General features: G+C 37.5%; 2 protein-coding genes and 1 non-coding gene across 4 annotated transcripts; all 3 read left to right on the top strand.

Annotated features, from left to right (window-relative positions):
- The first annotated feature begins 604 nt into the window (after positions 1-604).
- On the top strand, positions 605-9,091 carry LOC137955330 (sec14 cytosolic factor). The gene is made up of 6 exons (XM_068802230.1): positions 605-895; positions 993-1,248; positions 7,392-7,428; positions 7,951-8,068; positions 8,518-8,628; positions 8,752-9,091. Exons 1-6 carry the CDS (start codon positions 824-826, stop codon positions 8,899-8,901), a joined length of 744 nt encoding a protein of 247 aa, XP_068658331.1. The 5' UTR covers positions 605-823; the 3' UTR covers positions 8,902-9,091.
- Positions 9,092-9,274: 183 nt separating this feature from the next.
- Positions 9,275-9,347, top strand: TRNAK-CUU (transfer RNA lysine (anticodon CUU)). Its single transcript has one exon. It is a non-coding gene; the product is annotated as a tRNA-Lys (tRNA).
- Positions 9,348-10,367: 1,020 nt separating this feature from the next.
- LOC137954809 (probable RNA-dependent RNA polymerase 1) lies at positions 10,368-16,755 on the top strand. Of its 2 annotated transcripts, none has more exons than XM_068801710.1 (5): positions 10,368-10,489; positions 10,882-11,611; positions 12,252-14,146; positions 15,249-15,399; positions 15,727-16,755. In XM_068801710.1, exons 2-5 carry the CDS (start codon positions 11,096-11,098, stop codon positions 16,567-16,569), a joined length of 3,405 nt encoding a protein of 1,134 aa, XP_068657811.1. In that variant the 5' UTR covers positions 10,368-10,489; positions 10,882-11,095; the 3' UTR covers positions 16,570-16,755. The 2 variants fall into 2 exon arrangements, with proteins under 2 accessions (XP_068657811.1, XP_068657810.1); XM_068801709.1 differs by having other exon boundaries at positions 10,871-11,611.
- The last annotated feature ends 4,106 nt before the right edge of the window (positions 16,756-20,861 follow it).

Genomic DNA, 20,861 nt, shown 5'->3' with positions numbered 1-20,861 from the left:
TCCTTCTTCCGGTGCCATCCCAAAAGGTCTTGGATTTACTGCTAGCATTTAATAAAATTAGAAATATCGCATTCGAGGCAGTTGTTAGATCGTGTAGCTTAATTGGTAGCGGTAGGAGGTACTTATCTGATTCAATAAGTAGACGAAAGTCCTCCGGCGAGCCACGTGTTCCAGAAACGATCCTCGCCCACCCCCCCCCCCCCCCCCCCCAATGAGTGGAGTAACAAAGTTCAGTACACCGGAAAAACTGGGATGTCACTTTAGTTTTTTGGCATATTTTGTATCTTATCATTTTCGTTCCTACAAAGAGGTATTTTATCAGTGTCTAATTTCATAAAAAACTGTAGATAATTAAAAACATGGAAGTTAGAAATGTTTATGTGGCAATTTTGAAATCAAGATCAACCTCTTCTTCACTCTTCGAAGATGGGAGTTGATTTGTTGAAGCTCCCAGGAAAAAAAAAACACAAAGAAAAGTAGAAAACCATTTCCTGTTACGGAGGGAGACGCGGACCACATAAAACTTTGACAGGAAGTAAAACTGTCGACGAGGACTTTGAAACTGGACAGTGGACACACAGCTTGACGGGAAAAGTCCTACTTTTCGTTTTTGCTTACCCAAAATTTGTTCCGTGTGTGCTTCTCTTTCCCTTGGCTGGAGGCTCAACTCTCCGACTTATTTGTGTTGACGCCCGAAGGAGTCTAGTTTACCTCATGTCGAGGTTGGAACAGAGCGTTTGTCCTTTGCAAGCATCACATCAGTCGAACTGAGCGCCTTATTGCCTTCTCTTTCTCTCCCTCCCCCTCGCTCCCAGTTTCTCTCATGGCAAAAAATCAGCAAGAGGCAATAGCCCAGATGAGGAAATCTATAGAGAAACTCGGGTCCTCCGCGAAGGTCTTTCTTCTTCCCTCCCCTCTCTTTCTCTGTTTACTATTTTCAGGTTCTTTTCTGCTGGAAGTCTGATTGTCTTGTTTTCTTATTTTTATGTTAGAAATATGGGGATGCAACTCTATTGAGGTTCTTGATTGCAAGGTCCATGGATCCCATGGCTGCTGCGAAAATGTTCGTGGAGTGGCAGAAGTGGAGGGATTCCTTCGTTCCCTTTGGACATATCCCTGCCAACGAGGTCTCTGATCAGTTGGAAGCTCGCAAGGTTTGTCTGGCTGGTCCAACCATAGATGGCCATCCCATCTTGATCGTTCTTGCCTCCAACCATTTCCCTCCCAAAGATTTTCTTCAATTCAAGAGTAATGTCTCCTCTCTTTCTCTCTTTTTCTCTCTAATTTAATTTTCCCATCTGCATCTCGAAAGTAGAAGCACATAATTCTCACGAACTGGCTCCATTGACCAATCCTTTTTTTTTTTTTTCTTCAAATTTTAGAATTATACCTTAATCTAGGCACACATTCCCGTTTTGGCGGGGATCCACTTGATATTAAAAGCTCTTTATTGATCCAACGGTTGTTATTACCATTCAATTTTGAGTTTATATGAACTCTAAACAGTTCTGATTTTCATGGTTTTTAGCTCACCATTTTCAATCAACGCTTTAAGGCTTAGCTTTGACTTTTAAATTTTGCATAATAATTTAGCTTTTGCCGAATATGAAATCAAGGCCGTCCATCTCGTGGGCCCTTTCACGGGTATCCCATCCCGGGGAATCTAAATTCTCATAGGAATCAAAATTTGGTAGGACTGGGATAAACAAATAATTTCTTTTAATTGTTGGGGTTGAGAATCTCTCATTAATGGACGCAATTCTTAACGTGCAATATGATAATGATCTGATTACGATTTTAAAATAAGAGTGATGGTGATTATTTAATATAGTCAATAGGAGTTCGATAGCAATTGATTAGAAATAGGATATGGCGTATTATTTACTGATTCTATTTTCTTTAACTGGTTTCTTTGTTCGAAGCTGCCCTTATCCACTTCATACTTCCCAGATGTTTGTGATGCCTTGGTAGTTGATTCTCTGCATTATTTATTTGTTTCTGTTATGGGACTCGCCAACTGCAACGTGAAGAATAGAACCAAGACAGGTGACTTACAGTTCATCGTTTGTTCTTTCCAGAACGAAGACATGAAATGAGAAATGTCCCAATCTGTGATACCAGATTTTTGGATTTTTTTATTTTATTTTAAAAAGTAAAAAAGATAAAAGAAACATAGTGAAAAATGGGGATTTGGTAGACGAACTTAGATAATAGATTTTGGATAGCATTAGTTCCTTTGACCCAACAGAGTTAGATTAATTCATGGCCCTTCAACAATAATTTCCTAAGACAAAAGCCCTTTAAAAATGAGATGGTATAAAAACAAGAATAGCATAAATTTTTTTTGGGGTGTTAAGAAACTTAAAAGAAAGTTGTAAAGGAAGGTAGAAACATAAAGGTATAAAAACAAGAATAGCATAAATTTTTTTTGGGGTGTTAAGAAACATAAAAGAAAGTTGTAAAGGAAGGTAGAAACATAAAAGACTTCCCATGAGAAGTTTTCAAAGTGATATTGCCTATATAAGTGACATGAGGAGACATTCAGTCCAATAGTGAAATTGTAACAGTGCTATGTATTCTCTCTTTAGCAGTAGTTCCTGATTAGAGTATTAGTAAATTAGATCTTAAAAATGCATTTTTACATCGGCAGCTCCAGGAAAAAATTTACAAAAAATAATCCTAAGAGTTATTATATTTGAAAACTTCACCAGTCCATCTACGGCTTTGAACAAACATCTCATACCTGGTGTCATTATTTTCAGGAGGTTGTTTGTAAACAAGGGTTTTTTAAAACAGAAGAAAATCATTATCTTTTAATTAAAAATATTGATAATTCTTTGGTCCTAATACTGGTTTATATTGATGATATTATCATTATTAAGTAAATATTTAGTTTATGTTACCTCTCTTAAGATGATCTTACAACAATTTCCAAATGAAGGGCTTGGGCCTTCTTCATTATTTCTTGTGGCTTGAAATTGATAGGACTGAGATAGGTTTGACCCTTACTCAAACAAAATATGCTCTAGACATTTTGGAGAGAACACAGACGATGACATGTACATCAACACCCATACTTTTTATTCAGAACACAAAACTTGTTGGTTATACAAGCACAAAATTTTCATTTCCTAAGATTTACAACAACTTAGTTTGATGCTTTACAATATTTGACACAGACACGACCTAACTTGACTTATATCATCAATCAGATATGTCAATTTATGTATAATCCTAAGGATCACCACTAATAGGCCTTGAAGCGTATTCTCTAGTATGTGCGTAACACTCTTCAGTTTGGTCTCTCTTTTTCTATAAAACAATCTTCTTATACCTATAATGTTAGAAAATACATTCAGGAGTATTTTGGTCTTTTTAACACTTTAATGGTTAATTTTATTTATGAAATCTTGCTCTGCATGTTAAATTATATCAGTGATTAAATTTCATGTATATAGGATGTGTAGTTAGGGAGATATAAGGAAATTAAGGTTTATTAAGTGTATAGGGGTATTTTTATAATTTGTAACTCAAAATACTTATTTAAGAAGTTTGGAAATTCTTGCATAGTTCCCAATGAAGCCTTTTAGGCTTTAGAAATTTCTTCTTCTCCTTTCTCCTTGTTCTCTCAATTTTCTCCTTTTCCTTCATAGGTAAGCATCACAAAAGTTCGTTTCCAATCTCGTCTCATAAAACCAACCGTCTATTTGAGATTGTACGCTCAAACATTTGGGGTCCTTGTCCTGTGACTAGTCAGTTTGGTCATAAGTATTTTATTTCCTTTATCGATAATTTTAGTAGGTGTACTTGGATTTACCTTCTTAAGGGAAAATTTGAGGCTTTTGATGTATTTAAACTTTTCTTCATTGAAATAAAAAATCAGTTTGCTGCTTTGTTTCATATCTTGCGTACTGATAATGACCTCGAGTTCATAAATCATAAATTCCAAGTCTTATGTCAAGAACATGGAATTATTCATCAGATCTCGTGTGTCTTTACCCCTCAACAAAATGATGAAGCTGAATGTAAGATTCACCATTTACTAGAGGTAGCTAGGACAATGATGATACATATGCATATACCCTAGCCTTATTGGGTTGATGTTGTTCTTACAACCTGTTTCTTGGTTAATAGAATGCCTTCGTCTGTGTTAGAAGGAAAAATTCCTATGCAGCATCTTTTGTTGTTCGTGCCATTATTTGCTATTTCTCCCCGCGTGTTTGGATTTGTCTGTTTTGCTCATGTATTTGGGTCTTCTAGGGATAAGTTGTCTCCCTGAGCAGTTAAGTGTATATTTTGGGGGTACTCTCGCACTCATAAGGGGTATAAATGTTTTTGCCTGTCCACTAAAAAACATTTGTATTTGCTGATGTTACTTTATTTGAGGATGTACCGTCATCTGTGTCTTTATTTTCTGATCCTGTTGTCTCACCTGAACTGGCATCAGTTATCCCTGTACTAGTTGATGAGCCCGTTGGACCGTAACAAGCTGTAACTGTCGAGAAACCATTACCGGTATATAAATGCTATAAAGAAGTATCACCACCTACTCTCTCAGCGGACCATGACTCTACTTTGTCTCATGATCTTAGAAGTAATAGAAGGTTGTCAGAAAAGGTTAAGGTACGCGGTATCCGTTATCTCAGTATGTGTCTTTTTGTTTCTTATCTGACTCTTATAAAAATTTTGCTTTGTCCATTTCTACCTGCACTATCCCTTTTTCAGTGCAGGAGGCTTTCTTGTCTCCACATTGGAAGCAAACTATTGGATATTGAAATAGATGCTTTGATAGATCAGGACACTTGGCAACAATGTGATCTACCATTTGGGGCCAAAGTTGTTGGCTGTCATTGGGTTTATGCTATCAAGTATAATGCAAACGGTTCTATTGAGCGATATAAAGTTCAGTTGGTTGCGAAGGGGTATACTCAAACATTTGGTATTGATATGTTTGGAATTTTTTCGCATGTTGCTCATTTGTCATTTGTCAGTATTTTGCTCTCACTTGCAGAGAATCAGGGGTAGTCCCTACGTCAATTGGACATTAAAAACGCCTTCTTATATGGTGATATGGAAGAAGAGGTATATATGGAGCAACCTCCAGGATATGTTGCTCAGGGGGAGACACATCAGACTCAAGAAGACATTTATGGGTTGAAGCAGAGTCCACGTGCTTGATTTGAAAAATTCAGCCAAGTTGTGGTATCTATGGGGTTCTTGAGGAGTCATTGTGATCACTCCTTGTTTGGGATGAAGTGGTCCTTTGGAATTGTGGTGCTTCTGGTTTATGTAGATGACATTATATTATCTAGGAGCCATATTTCTGGTATAGAGGATACCAAGTCTCATTGTGATCACTCCTTGTTTGTGATGAAGTGGCCCTCTGGAATTGTGGTGTTTTTGGTTTATGTAGTTGACATTATATAATCTGGAAGCAATATTTATGGTATAGAGGATACCAAGTCTCATTTGTTTGTACATTTTCAAACTAAAGATTTGGGACCGTTGAAATACTTTCTGGGCATTGAAGTGGCGAAAAGTAAAGAAGGCGTTATGATGACACAACGTAAGTATGTTATAGATATGCTTCAAGAGTATGATTTATTGGGAGCCAAGCTGGTTGATAACCCCAATGGAAGTGGGACGTGATCTCCATGATGAGCAAAGTGATGAATTAAATGATAGAACACAATATCAAAGGTTTGTGGGAAAGTTAATTTATACAACAGTTACTAGACCTGATATTTCTTTTGCAGCAAGTGTAGTGAGCCAAATCAACTTTTGGATATTGTGTCTTCCTAAAAGGATATTTGGTTTGTTGGTGAAGTAAAAAGTAGAATATTGTAGCTTGGTCTAGTGCAGAAGTTGAATACAGGGCGATGAGTCACATAGTGAGTGAATTGATTTGGTTAGGTCAATCTCACGAGAATTTGGTTTCAACTAGGATGAACCAATGAACATGTTTTGTGATAATCAGATGGCGATCTTTATTGCAAGTAACCCAGTTTTCCATGAAAGGACTAAACATATAGAAGTGGATTGCCACTTCATTCGAGTTGCGATGATGAAAAAGGAGGTAGTAACTCCATTTGTTCGGTCTGGATATCAGTTAGGAGATGTCTTCACCAAGGCCCTTGACAAGTGAGAACTTATATCATTCTACAACAAACTAGGACTCCTGGATATATATGCTCCAGCTTGAGGGGGAGTCTTTGAAAATACATGCAGGGGTATTTTGGTCTTTTTACCACTATAGTGGTTAATTTTCCTTGTGTAATCTTGTTCTGCATGTTAAACAATATCAATGGTTAAATTTTCATGTACATAAGATTTGTAGTTAGGGAGATATAAGGAGATTAATGTTGATTAAGTGTATAAGGACATTTTTATAATTTGTAACTCAAAACACCTATTTAAGAAGGCTGGGATTTTGTGCACAGTTCCCAACGAAGTCTTTCAAGCTCTTCAGAATTTTTTACATCTCCTTACTTCTTTTCTCTCTCAATTTTTTCCTCTTCCTTCACCCAAATCTGGATTTTTACATATATGATATTGTGACATTTGAATATCTGATAGGGCTAGAGACCTCAAGGCTAAAAAGTTGGTCTCAAATTAATGTGTTTTTCTAGGTTCATATTTGATGTCTTGGAAAATCAAGAAACAATGAACTTTGGCTAGATCAAGTACTGAAGCAGAAGATGGGGCTCTTGCCAGTACCACCGTAGAGGTTATTTGGATTCGTAAATTATTGTTTCGACTAACCGGGTCCTCAGGAGCCTCTACTATTTTTTGTGACAACAAAAGTGTTGTAGCCATTGTCTTGAATTTGGTATTCCATGGATGTATTAAGAATATTGAAATTGATTGTCACTTTACCTGATAAGCTATTGACAAAAAAACTATTTAAGTTCTCTTATAATATTTAAATTCTCTCCGCCCTTAATCTATAAATTGGCACCTTAGAACAATAAGATAGCTGTCAAAGGATTCGCTCGGAGTAGGGAATTCTCCCAAGCCATGTAAATCCATTGTTTTTGGTTGTTTTCTTGATTTTTTTTTGTTATTAATCACCTAGTTAAATGACTGTTATCACTTTTGAGGAATGATCTGATGTAATTATTGGTATTCATATATTTTCAACCAAATTAAAATGGAAACACAGAGCCATGACTTTCTTGGGCTCCAATCTGTTATTATCACTAGAGAGTTAATACAAAAGTCTAAGATTCTTTTACATAGTGATATATTTTGATCAAACGATTCTTCTATGAGCTCCTTATGGCAAGTGATTATTAGTTTTTTAATTTTTTACAGAGTTATTTTATTTTTGTATAGATGCTAATAATAGTTAGATTTATTCTAATATGCTCCTTACCTAATGCTTTCAACAGAATTTGTAGTTCATCTTCTGGACAAGACCATTGCTAGGTATTTTCTACTAACTTGAGCTTAATGTTTAATGCATATATGTAGGAGCTTATATCCACAGTTCCCCTTCAATTTTATGTGATCATGATATGATTCCAAGTCGTGGCAAATTGATTAAATTTAAGGGTTTAATTATTTTCATCCCCCCCTCCCCCTTGAAGTTAGGGTATATTTGACATTTTATCTTCGTTTTCATTTTTTAAATTTAAGTTTTGAATTTATTAGGTTAATATTTAAAAAAAGAGGGGATGGACCCACCTCTTCCTCTCTCTCCCTCCTGATGTGAGGAAGAAGGGAAGGGAGTCTGCTCTTGTGACTGGCAGGGTGGGAGGGCTTTACCCTACACAGATAAGGGCATCTCGGGGTTCCCTCCCTCCTGTCATTGCAGTGTCATGTTCCCTCCTGCATTGAAGCTGTACCATTATTCTGCGCAGTGGTCGTTAATTTGGTTTGAACGTTCGCGATTCATTTTCGTATAGCAGGAACAGCATCTGAATATCGTTTTGTACTTTTTTCATGCAGCGGCGTTAAAGAGAGTGAAGTTGGTGATGAGAAGCTTGTGGGTGTGCTCGATTTGCAAAATATAAGCTACAGAAACATTGATGCCCGTGGTTTGATCACCGGTTTTCAGTTTTTGCAGGTAACTTATTTCTTGTATAAATGGAGCAAAACATTTAATTGAGTAAAAGAAGACTGTAATGTTCTTCTTGCTCCATTTAATCGACTGTGGAGCATTCTTCATTTCCAATGAGAAACCCATGCTTGCAATTACTTTTCTTGTATTACTTGATCAATTCAAAAGCAAACTAAACAACTGGAGTAATTCTGCTAAATACAGTGGGTATATGATCCTCTCCTGTAGAGGTTCTGAATCACTTCCAAATGTGTTATAGCCATCAATAACTTCACGGTCACTATTCTTGAGATCATGTGAATTCCTCGCTTAATCTTTAGTCTGTCATCTTAGCTATTCAAACAGTTTTTATTATCGCTAGTTCTGCACTTTGATATTGTTAACGTTTTTCCATTCACATGCAGTTTTCTTGAATTTCTTATCCCGAAGATTATTTTACTTATTTCTCATTACAGGCTTATTATCCTGAGCGCCTTGCTAAGCTTTATATGGTAAACATGCCATGGATCTTTGTGAGTGTTTGGAACTTTGTGTCTCGTTTCCTTGAGAAGGCAACTCTCGAAAAGGTATTTTACCTTAACCCATCTTCCTTTAGTTTGTGTGCAAATTTGTTCCTACACAGCAGAGACCGGATATGTGCTTATGGACTCGTTTGATTACTAATACCTGAGAAAATTTGATTACCGCAGGTTGTGGTTGTAAAAAACGACGAAGACAGGAATGATTTTGTGAGGGCAGTCGGAGAAGCGAACTTGCCTGAGGAATATGGTGGGAAAGCCAAACTTGTTGCCTTACAAGATGTGACGATCAACCACTGGCCATTACCTGTACAGGCCTAAACGAGCATCCTTTTACCAAATCCGCTTCCAGAGCTAATCCAAATATCAATAAATCCGTTGACATGGGAAAACCCTTTTAAGCAACTGGTTCGGCAATCTGCTGTCGTGATTGATATGTAGAACAGCAGAAGATTTGAGGTTATTTATATTCGAGCTCCAATCACCCACCCAACTGGGGGTTATTTTCCCATTTACTACCTTACAGGCAGATACGACAGAATCGAAGGTAGAACAAATCAAGCTAGTGTGTCGGTGTCTCTGCCTCTGGTTACCTGCATTCTGAAACGTATGAGTTCCAAGTTTTATTTTATTGATTAGCTAACATTTTAGTGATAATGACATTGAATAGTACAAATAGTGAAATTTGAAAAGAGCCCGTCTAGCTCAGTTGGTAGAGCGCAAGGCTCTTAACCTTGTGGTCGTGGGTTCGAGCCCCACGGTGGGCGGTAAAGCGCATTGAACGCAATGTTTTTTGAAACTAGGAAAATTTTGAAAATAAGCCGTGTTAAAAAAAAAAAATTTGCAGATGGAATATTTTGTTCTTAAAATATTTTAAAGAAATTTATAAAATTATATTATTAAAATACGTATATTATTCTAAAAGAAATTATAAATACAAAAACCTGTGAGAAAATCCCTCCCAGACACGGTAAGAACCTGATAAGCCTTTTTCCCTCATATCCCGGACCCATCCATGGGCTAAAATTTAAAAATTATCCCCAATTTGGGTAGGGTCGGGCCGTTCAAATTCTGTACCCTACTCGCCGACGCGCTGGTCCGGTTCTAACCCTGCCTTGACTAAGAAATCCTCGACCAATGATCAATCTCCGTACGTACATTAAGATTCCAATTTCCTCACGCGTATCCCGGACGTCTATCCTATATAGTCTATGTTCACACGTAAGCCCCCTGCAATCCGTCAAAACCCTCCACATTAAGTCAGCCAATCCTTTTCCTTTGCTTCGTAGACAAGTCTTTCCCTGCTCGTACGGACTGCCGCATCGTTGTTCGTTTCTTCACCAATCAGAAGCCGACAGCGGACCAATGTTATTATCCTGTACCTTCCGCGCAGTTTAGCAGAAACTTAATCGGCAGGTGCTCGCGGGCTGGTAGGAAGGTCGTAGGAAAGCGCTACACGACAAGTAGTGACTACTCGTATTGACTCATTGACTCGCTTTCTGTGTTGTTAAGCGTAAAGGTCGAAAACAAAAATCATTTCCGCAAATAATACCAATAGACGACTTATCGTATGGATCCCTGAAGACCAGAAAACTGTTCTCACTGATGTTGACTATCGTACCCCCCTCGAAGCGTCTTATTGTCTTCTCATTCAAAACCTAATATCTAGATGCACAGAAAAGCGGATTCTCGTACGGATAGAGTTTGTGGGCCCACGAAAGATTCCTTACTTTCTGCTGCAGCATTGTGAGTTACAAGTACCAGGGGCAGGCTCTAGCAGATGGAGAGTCGCTTATACAGAAAGAAGAGCTCCGATAAGTTCTATCTCTGGCTATCCATCTTAGTTCGTGAAGGATCTGTTGCTTTTTATCTTGTTTTTGGGAATCAGAAGAGACTCTCGTTCGTGAATGTAAGTTCGAGCAATCGATCGCTTTTCGTTTCTCTTTTTCTTTTTCTTTTTTTCATTTCAATTGTCAGATTTCTTCCTTGTACACGTTGAGTTGATGCGTTTACGTATTGCATTATTCTGGAGAATTACTTATTGGCCGGGTCCTGCATCGTTCGAGCATCTAAATATCCTTGCTTTGAAGACGAGTCACTATGTCGATTATCGACTGCTTTTTTTAAAAATAAAATAAACATAAAATTCTTTATTTTATCTGTGGATCCTCGCAGAAAATATAGGATTTTTGGGATTTGAGGTTTCAGTGCCTTGTTTCGAGCTGGTCGTTGCTTTCCTTTCGTCTGAGTTCTCTTTGACATTGATATTTTTGTCATATTTTGTTCCTAGCAATATTCTAGGAACCATGATCGAGGATTGAATCAACAAAGGAATTCATGTTAGCGCGATACGTGGTGTGAACTGAAGAATTTCTCGAGCTGTCAAAAGAGTTTTAAAGATATCATGCACATCCTATGAGGTTAAGTTGCTGTGTTCACTGTCAAGAGCTTGCTGAGTTTGTGATCTTGTTTCAATAGTTATACCAGAAAAGTAAAAAAGGAAGTGACGGTGAAAATGGGAGGCAAAACAATCCAAGTATGCAATCTCCCTATCTCTGCTACTGCACAAATGGTTAAAGAATTTCTGGAAACGCACACTGGTGAGGGGACTGTACTGGCGATGAAGATTAGAACACCTAATAAGCTGGGACGGATACGTACACGGTATGCAGTAGTCCAATTCACTACTAGTAAATGCGCAGAGGATATATGCTCCAAGACTTTGCTTTTTAATTTTCACTTGCTAAAATTCCGAAACATGGAGCGGGATATAGTTCCAAGACCAAAAACTCTGGATGGCACTCTAGAACGAGCATCTCTGTTCCTGGGCCATCAGGTTTCCGGTAAAGAGTTTATGTATCTGTGGTTGGCAGAAGATGTAAGGGTGCATTTTGGCCATGGTCTTAAGAAATTGGAATTTTTTCTTTCATATGACGGGATTCAATACAGACTGGACCTCTTCTATGGGAGCATTTGGCAAATCCAGCTTCGTTGCCCTACTCCACAAGTTTCAAAGTTTCTTGTGATCCAGGTTAGCTGTCTCCCGCTTGTTTGACAGTAAATGTCTGGTTTAAAATTAAAAAATTACTAGTCATATAATGTCATGTTAATATCTTATCTAATCCAGCTTATAACTAGTTGAACTGCTTATATAACACCTGATAATCTCCAAACTTGTTTGGAGTAACTTGCAAATTTTTTACTTCTGTTTCCCATCTTTTCGTTTAGTCAGTTCCATTGGCTACTACAACATGAGCCGGTGAACATCGTCATTAAAAATTATTACTTTCCAGATGGCTTTCTGACATGTCAAAATTGTTTCCTACTGTTGAATCAATTTTTTTCTTTTCTTTTACTGTTTGCTGCTTTCTGTCTGTTATGTGCTTTGTCTTCCGTCTCTGGCTTACTGAACTGTCCAACACATCTGATGAGTATAGTATTATTGCAACATGAATTAACTAAACATGGCTTTGATGTTAAATACTGCCTGCAACTAATTGACCTGCATTTGAAGCAATGTCCCACTTCCTGAAATCTTTTCTAGAAAACATAGCAGATGTTCTTGGTAGTTATGACTCATATGTGTGATTCTAATACTTTTAATGGGTTCATTGAAGTAAACACTCCAAAATTTGATTGCATATGGACTAATGAAGTTTCTACTTTACCAGATGCAATCTTCTCCTCGAATTTATAAGAAAGATCCATACAATTCTGGACAATTTTATGATGATCCCCTTTTGAACTATTTCCGCGACACCTCCGATGAGCAGTGGATCCGCACAGTGGATTTCACCCCATTTTCTAGTATTGGGCAATCTTCCTCGTTATGTGTACAGGTTGCAAGTGATTGCAAACTTCCAGATATCAGGAGAAACTTTTTCTATTACAGAAAGGATGATGGTGAGTTCATGTTGAGACTTGGGTCACCTACCACTTGCACATCCAATCTGGTCCCTGTTGTGGAATCTTCTGCCATTCACCTACCATATGGCATCTTATTCAAGGTAAACTCTTTGGTGCAGAATGGTATACTTATTGGACCAACTCTGGATGTTGATTTCTATAACTTGGTTGATCCTCGTTCAAACCCACGTTCATACATAGACAACGCCCTGGAGAGCCTTTATCACATGAAAGACTCATGCTTTGAACCTGCAAAATATCTTCAAGAGAAATACGAGCAATACAAGACATCAAGTCATCCCACAAAACCTGTTGCCTTTGCACTGGACTCTGGGTTGGTTTATATTCACAGGGTTCAGGTTACTCCTTCCAAAGTTTACTTCTGTGGGCCTGAGGTTAATGTCTCCAATCGTGTTGTGAGACAGTATCCTGATGCTATTGATAATTTTCTACGTGTTTCTTTTATTGACGAGGACTCTGACAAAATCCGATCAACGGATTTAGTACCTCGGAGTGTTTTGCCAGATGGTGAAAAGCACACTGATGTTTATAAGAGAATACTCTCCATACTGAAGAATGGCATCGTTATTGGGGATAAAGTATTTGAATTTCTTGCCTTCTCTTCAAGCCAACTTCGGGAGAATTCTTTATGGATGTTTGCCTCAAGAAGTGGACTTAGTGCAGCTGACATCAGAGAATGGATGGGTGATTTCAGCGACATAAGAAATGTAGCTAAATATGCAGCGAGACTTGGCCAGTCTTTTGGTTCATCTAAAGAAATTCTGAGCGTAGAGCGACATGAGATTGAAATTATTTCAGATGTGGAAATAGAAATCGTGGACCTAATACAACCTAGAAAGTATACCTTCTCTGATGGTATTGGGAAAATTTCTCCTGATTTGGCGAAGAAAGTGGCATCAAAGTGTGACTTAAAGAGGTCCACACCTTCTGCTTTCCAGATCAGGTATGGAGGATACAAGGGTGTAGTGGCTGTCGACCCCAAGTCAATGGTTAAGCTATCATTAAGAAAAAGTATGTATAAATATAACTCAGATAACACAAAATTGGATGTTTTGGCATGGAGCAAGTACCTTCCTTGTTTTCTCAATCGTCAGCTGATTACTCTTCTATCAACACTGGGAGTTGAAGATCAAATTTTCGAGATGAAGCAAAAGGAAGCCCTGGATCAATTGGATGCAATTTTAATTGATCCTGATAGGGCACAAGAGGCTCTCGAGGTCATGTCCCCAGGGGAAAACACTAGGGTACTTAGAGAGATGTTGCTCTGTGGTTATATGCCCGATGCAGAACCATTCTTGTCCATGATGTTACAGACATTTCGGGCTTTTAAGCTGTTAGAGTTGAGGACCAAGTCACGAATATATGTTCCAAATGGAAGGTTAATGATGGGCTGCTTAGATGAGACTGGCACCTTGGACTATGGCCAGGTCTTTGTGAAGGCTTCTAGTGTTAGACCGAAGCAGTTTTTTGAGATGTATGGAACTAAGTCATGTCAAGGGAGTTCTGTTATAGAGGGGACGGTGGTTGTGGCCAAAAACCCATGCCTCCATCCTGGAGATGTTCGAGTCTTGACTGCTGTAGATGTGCCCGACTTGCACCATATGGTTGATTGTGTTGTTTTTCCACAAAAAGGGAAGAGGTTAGCTATTCTTTGGCTTAGTCTTCTTGTTTTATTTCTATTTTTATTTTTGAAATGTTAGTCATTTTTACTTAGTACTCCGGAACATTAGAAAGAAATTTTAACACTCCTGCTTAGTGATGGGACCGTTGTTGATTGGTGAGATGTCTTGTGAAAAACTAGAATGCCACTTATCATGTTTTGGAATTACAATAGCAGCTACAAACTAGCAGAGGATGAACTAGATCTGAACAGTACCTATGCCGTGGATCTTTTGGAAAAATTATAAGAAGAGAGATTTTACTGAGAGGAGCTCCCAATGGAGAAAGCGCTGGTTTTTAGATGGTTCAGTCAGTGAAATTGCCTAACTGGCCTGATTGATCCAAGGCTTCTGGTGACTTGAGCATTCTGATAGATGGTTCACTATGGTCACATCAGTTATCAATACCCTTTTGTTTTGATTTTCTTGTCTAAGCACCCTACTATCTTTCATATTGTCACCACTAGTCCCAGTTTGTCATTTCATAAAATAATAATTTCTAACACCATACTTGCATTTGGTGAGATTTCTTCAAGAACAGTTTACAAGAGAAAATAAGTGTAACTTTACGCTCTGCTATTGAAATGTCTCTAACAATGCTACATATTTCCGTCTACAGCTTCCTATTTGTTTCTAGCCCAAACTGGAGAAAAAAAACGAAATTTTCTGTTATAGGTAATTCAGTGTTTAGCCATTCAAAGCTAAAAAGCATAGATGATTCAGTATTCTAATACCTTTAAGAAAGGAAGGTTGTCTGGCGTAAGGCTCCTTGTAAGACACTTTTATGAGATATATATATATATATATATATATATATATATATATATATATATATTTTAGTTGTTTCTGGAAAATACCCTTATGCTTGTTGAGCATGGTTGGTTTCTAGCTTAACAAGAATATTTCCAAAGATAAATGAAAAAATTGTATAAACGGATTAAGTCACTATCCTCCAAATACTTGACTTAGCTCCTTTCATTTCTCTTTGTAATCTGTTTCTTCTGTTGGATTTTCCTTTGATCAATGTGCTCTATTACTCATTTTCATCTTGAGATGTTTACAGAGGGTACTGTTTGATTTCAGACCACACCCTAACGAGTGTTCTGGGAGTGATTTGGATGGAGACTTGTACTTTGTTTGTTGGGACCCTGAGTTTATCCCACCTCGTCAAATCTCTCCTATGGATTATGATGCTGCACCAGCAGCTAACGTTGATCATGATGTTTTAATTGAGGTAATTCAATCTTTGATTACATACTTTGCTATTTATGTATTTGAAGTTCAGTCTCTCAAGAATTTGTGTAGAATCTACTTTTTTTTTTTTACCTCAGGATAAAGCGTCATGTGTCTGACTGTGCTATGTAATGCCCCGATTATTGTTTCAATTATTTGTTTGCCTGGTGCATTGGGTTGTTGTGATCCCACTGAATTTCATATCGCTAATGTTGGCTATCCAGAAATATTACGTAAATGACTGTTTTCATTAGTGTAACTTAAACTGCATGTTGGCTGTGTTGTTTTTCCTAGACTTACTCTGGTTTCTTTTTTTTTAATGTTATAGGAAGTCGAGGAATACTTCACAAACTATATGGTCAATGATAGCTTAGGTGTGATTTCAAATGCTCATACAGCCTTTGCAGATAAGGAGACGCTAATGGCTGAGAGTGGAGCCTGCTTGCAGCTTGCAGAACTTTTCTCCATTGCAGTGGACTTCCCCAAGACAGGCATCCCTGCCGAAATACCCGCACGGTTACATGTTAAAGAGTACCCAGATTTCATGGAAAAGCGTGATAAACCCACATACGAATCTACTCGGGTGATAGGGAAACTCTACAGAGCTGTGAAGGACATTTCCTCTCATGTAGACTCCTTTACTATGGAAGTAGCTAGGCGTTCTTATGACCCAGACATGGAGGTAGATGGGTTTGAAAACTATATTGCAGATGCTTGCTATTACAAGGGTATGTACGACTACAAACTGGGTAGTTTGATGGATCATTATGGGATAAAAACGGAGGCCGAGATAATCAGTGGAAATATACTGAGCTTATCGAGGTCCTTCATGAGAAATAAGGATGCCGATGCTGTCGGTCAGGCAGTGAGATCTTTGAAAAAGAAAGCTCGAAGATGGTTCGATGAAATTGGGACACAGGCCGATCCTCATGCTATTCATGATGCCGATGCAAAGGCCTCTGCATGTTACCACGTTACCTATCACACAGATTATTGGGGAAACTACAGCGAAGGATCGAACAGAGCTCATTTTCTTAGTTTTGCTTGGATTTTTTGTGACAAGCTGATTGCCATCAAGAAGAAAAACAAGAAGGGGAAGAAGCATGTGAAAAAGACGGTGGGAGAGGAGTCTCTTTATCATGATTTTGGTCTCAATCTGAGGATTAGATGAGAACCTTCAGTGTAAATATTGCTCGGCAAGAAGACCTCTTTGTGTATAATTTATAGATCCTTATCATACTGCCTTTCTGAACCATGCTTGGGATTGCTACATGTTTTCTTGTGCAGACTGATTGTGCTTGGGATTGCTACATGTTTTCTTCTGCAGACTGATTTTATAGATCATGGTTGTTTCTCATCTTATTGAATATGATGGTTGCTTCTTTCTCATCATTCTCATCATTCTCATCATGTAGTTATGAGGTCCTGAGGTCCAATCACGATAAGAGGGTAAGACTGATCATGTCATAGTGAATGTGGATGACCGCAAGGGGGGGTGGCATCAAGTTGAGCTGAGTTTGAAGGTTACATGTTTTCTTCTGCACATTAATGTTATAGATCATGATTGCTTCTTATTGTTTAGGACTTAATAGCTAATCGAGTCACCCAAAAGGAGGTGCCAATGATTATTTTTACTTTTATATTTTATATTATTTTTAAGTATATTTTTTATTAAGTATATAAGGGTACATGTTGTAGGGGCAAAATTGTAATTGTGGAGTCCTAAACTCTAATGATGTCAAACCCTATTTAGAGGGTAAAGGAATAGAGGAAAATCAAGCATTGAATTAGGTTAAATAGGGTTTGGAGTTCTCCTTGACGAGCTCTAGGGTTTGGGAGGTTTCCTTAACGAGTTCCAGGTACTAGTTCCCTCTTGAATCTGAGTTTTTTCTTTCTCTCTTGATTTCTGTTTTATCTTGTTCTTACCAAAACAAAGGGGGGAGTTCTTTTCCTTTTTTTTAGTTCAACCAGTGGCTATAGTCTCTTATCCGTCCACAACATCAAAAGAGGGTTCGTCTCTCTCTTTCATAGCAAAGGTGGGGGTTTTCTAGCCCTATACCGAGAGCAAACCAAAATAGAGGTGCTTCAGCCTCTAGTCCAACAAGCAGCAGGGTTAGGGACCCTAACCCCTCTCAGTCGTGACTAGCAACAAGAAGCAAGAAGGGTCCTAACCCCTCTTAGTAGTGAGCAGCCAGGGCCAATCCCTCTCCCGTATGAGAGCAGCAAGGGTTTCTCAACCCTTATCGAGAACAACAACCAAACTGTAAAAAGGAGACTCTTTTCTTCCTTACTGAGAGCAACAACTCTATCACAACACTGGATTCACCAATCCCATGCCGAGTTACTCGATCCATGGCCAGAGACCATAACAACGCGGTATCAGAATCAGGTTAACACTGGGGAGCCCAACAATGGTGAGTTAAAAGAAGAAACTCAGATTCAAAAGGGAACATGTATGTGGAGCTTGTCAAGGATACCTCCCAAACCCTAGAGCTCATCAAAGAGAACTCCAAACCCTGTTTAACCTAATACAATGCTTGCTTTTCCTCTATTCCATTACCTTCTAAATAGGGTTTGACGTCATTAGAGTTTAGCTTCACAATTACAATTCTGCCCCTGTAGTATGTACCATTATATACTTAATGAAAAATATATTTAAAAATAATATAAAATATAAAAGTAAAAGTAATTAACTCAGTGAGTCATTGGCGCCTCTTTTGGGTGACTCGATTAACTATTGAGTCTTCAACACTTATTGAATATGATGGATGCTTCTTTCTCATCATGTAGTTGTGAGGTCCTGAGGTCCAATCACGATACAAAGGTATACTGCCCATGTCATAGTGAATGTGGATGATTGCTAGGGGTGGCATCCAGTTGAGTTGAGTTTGAACTTGCTTATATTCGTAGAGTGTGATTTAAATATTTTAAACTCGAATTCGAATCGAGTCTAACTTTGAACCGAAAATTGTAATCCAATTCGAACTCAATAATTTTAATCTTATCCAATAATCAACACAATTTTTTTTAATAAAATATCAATATAAACTTACAATTGCCCAAATAAAATTATCTTGTTTGGTAAAAAAGATAAAAAGCTCTCCTTTGGAAGCACATAAAAAGGGGAAAATCGGAAAAAATCGTTCTCTCTTTTGCAGTTTTTTAGGCGTAATGATGGGTTCAGGAAAAAAAACCCATCATAGACGTCCCTCATTTCTTTTGGAATTAGTGCCAGTTCATTCAAAAACACCAAAATAAAGTCAGGAATGGAACTGCGGGTGACGAAGCAGCTTCGGCATCCTGCGCCTGCTTCTGTATATCCGATGGTTGAGCCATGAGGTTCGTACAGGAAAATATTCCGCCGGCAGCCATAATTCCTAGTGCCACAGGATACTCGGCGACATTCGGTAGGACCACAACCACGAGTCTCCCTTCAGGCACGCAACACTTCTCAGCGCATTGGCGAACCTGGCGGTGTCTCATACGACTTCCCGGTAGGTGAAAGCCTTGCCAGCGTACCGGTCGACGTCTTTGATTCGGAACCGGGACCGCAGCGTAAGTGAGGGGAAAATGGGCCGAAACGCGTTAGTGCGCAGTGTAAGTGAGGGGAAAATGGGCGCGCTTTCCCCCGTTTCAGGCAAATCAGAGGGGTCGATTTCTGATTTCACTTACCATACCTCAAATACATCTCGGGCTCGGGCGGTTGGGGAGTCTGTCGAACGAGGTTTTGGAGAAAAAAAATTTCTCTCTCGCGACCTTCGGCTTCTCTTCTCTCTCCTCTCCCTCTCGACCTCCGTCGCAGACCACGGGAAGCCGAACCTCTGCCGCAGAGCCTCTCGGCCTCCCTCTCTTCTCGCTTTCGGTGTACCGTCAAAGCGCTGTCTTCGTCGCCGTTGCCCGTTGGCCCGTCGCCTCCTTCGTCGTTACCCGCTGGCCCGCTGCGTCATTCGCCGTTTTCTCCCGCCGCTTTGGAAGACGACGCGCGCGGGAAGACGATGGTTTAATTTTTCTAAGTTAGGAAAAATTAAACCGTCGTAAAAATAATAATTTATCTTTTTTATTTATAAAATAATTATTTTTATTTATTTAATATATTTATTTTATAATTACTATATTAAATTAGTGATTTAATAGTCATAATTAAAATATTATTAAATTAAATATTTCATAAATTATTTTGGTTTAATTATCAAATTGTTATAAACAATTAAATCAATGGTTTTAAATTTTGTGATAATATATTATTAATTAATAATACATAAAAATTTATTATGTTATTGATAAATATATATTTATTTATTATATTTAATTAATTATTATTATATTAAATTAGTGGTTTTTAATGTTAAAACATATCTTATGTTATTAAAAAATAATTTATTGATTTATTATATTCACTTATTTTATTATTTATTTATTTATTTATTTTTAATAATTTATTCTAGTCGCACGTAACGTACTCAGAGGGAGTTTACAGTACAATCTGTAAGAGTATTATATTATCAAGATGTTTTAGTAATTCAGATGTAACAAAATTATTGACTATTATGTTTTAATGCCACTAAATATATATATATATATATATATATATATATATATATATATATATATATATATTACTTTTGTATGAACAAATATAATTTTTTATAATAAAAAGGTGATTGAGTTATATTTGTATTATTTTTATTTTTATTATTACGATATTTGTGTAGTACTCTATATAGTACGATATTTGTATAATTATTTCATATTTAGATATTAAAAAATTAAAATTTGATTACAATTTTAATAATATAAAAGTAAGCATTTATTTATTATTATATTTAATATATTCTATTTATTAACTAATATTAATTAAATTTTCTGATAGTCAAATATATCAAAATATTTTATTTAATAAATAATCTATATGCACTATACACCACACTTTCCATTGTGCACACTAATACAAACAAGTACTTTACACTCGAAATGAAAAGTTGAAACGAATACCTCCCATCGCTACTGACTCCCGTAACCGATAGGAATAACTGTTCGAATTCAATTCGAATTACTATCGAAACGAACCGAACCGAGATGGATTCGAGCCGAGTTTGAGTTATTCGTGAACCGGATCGGTTAGATGCCACCCTATGACCACCTCCCATTAACACTATTATTGTATTACATGTAATCCTCTTACACATAAAATATAGACATTAAAAATGACAGATTTTTTCACTCTTAAGGATTCCTCTTTGAAGTAGGAAGATCATCCTGAATCACCCAAGTAATTAGTGCAATTTTCTCTCTGTTATTTATTCATTGTTTGGATTATTTTCATATCTCACTCCTACCAATTGATTAGATAGCTTGAGCTTCGTCTTTGGATCCTTGGATATGAAAAATGAATGGTCAAGATTACAAACCTCCATTAATAGCAATGATTAAGTCAAAAGCATGATACCATCACTAATGATAAAT

This window comes from Aristolochia californica, unplaced genomic scaffold, assembly GCF_029961685.1.
Source record: "Aristolochia californica isolate CCGP_79_NKW_82.1479 unplaced genomic scaffold, dmAriCali1.0.hap1 SCAF_2, whole genome shotgun sequence".
Classification (NCBI taxonomy): domain Eukaryota; kingdom Viridiplantae; phylum Streptophyta; class Magnoliopsida; order Piperales; family Aristolochiaceae; genus Aristolochia; species Aristolochia californica.
Note: the sequence above shows the minus strand (reverse complement) of the source record. Positions and strands in the feature narration are given on the sequence as shown.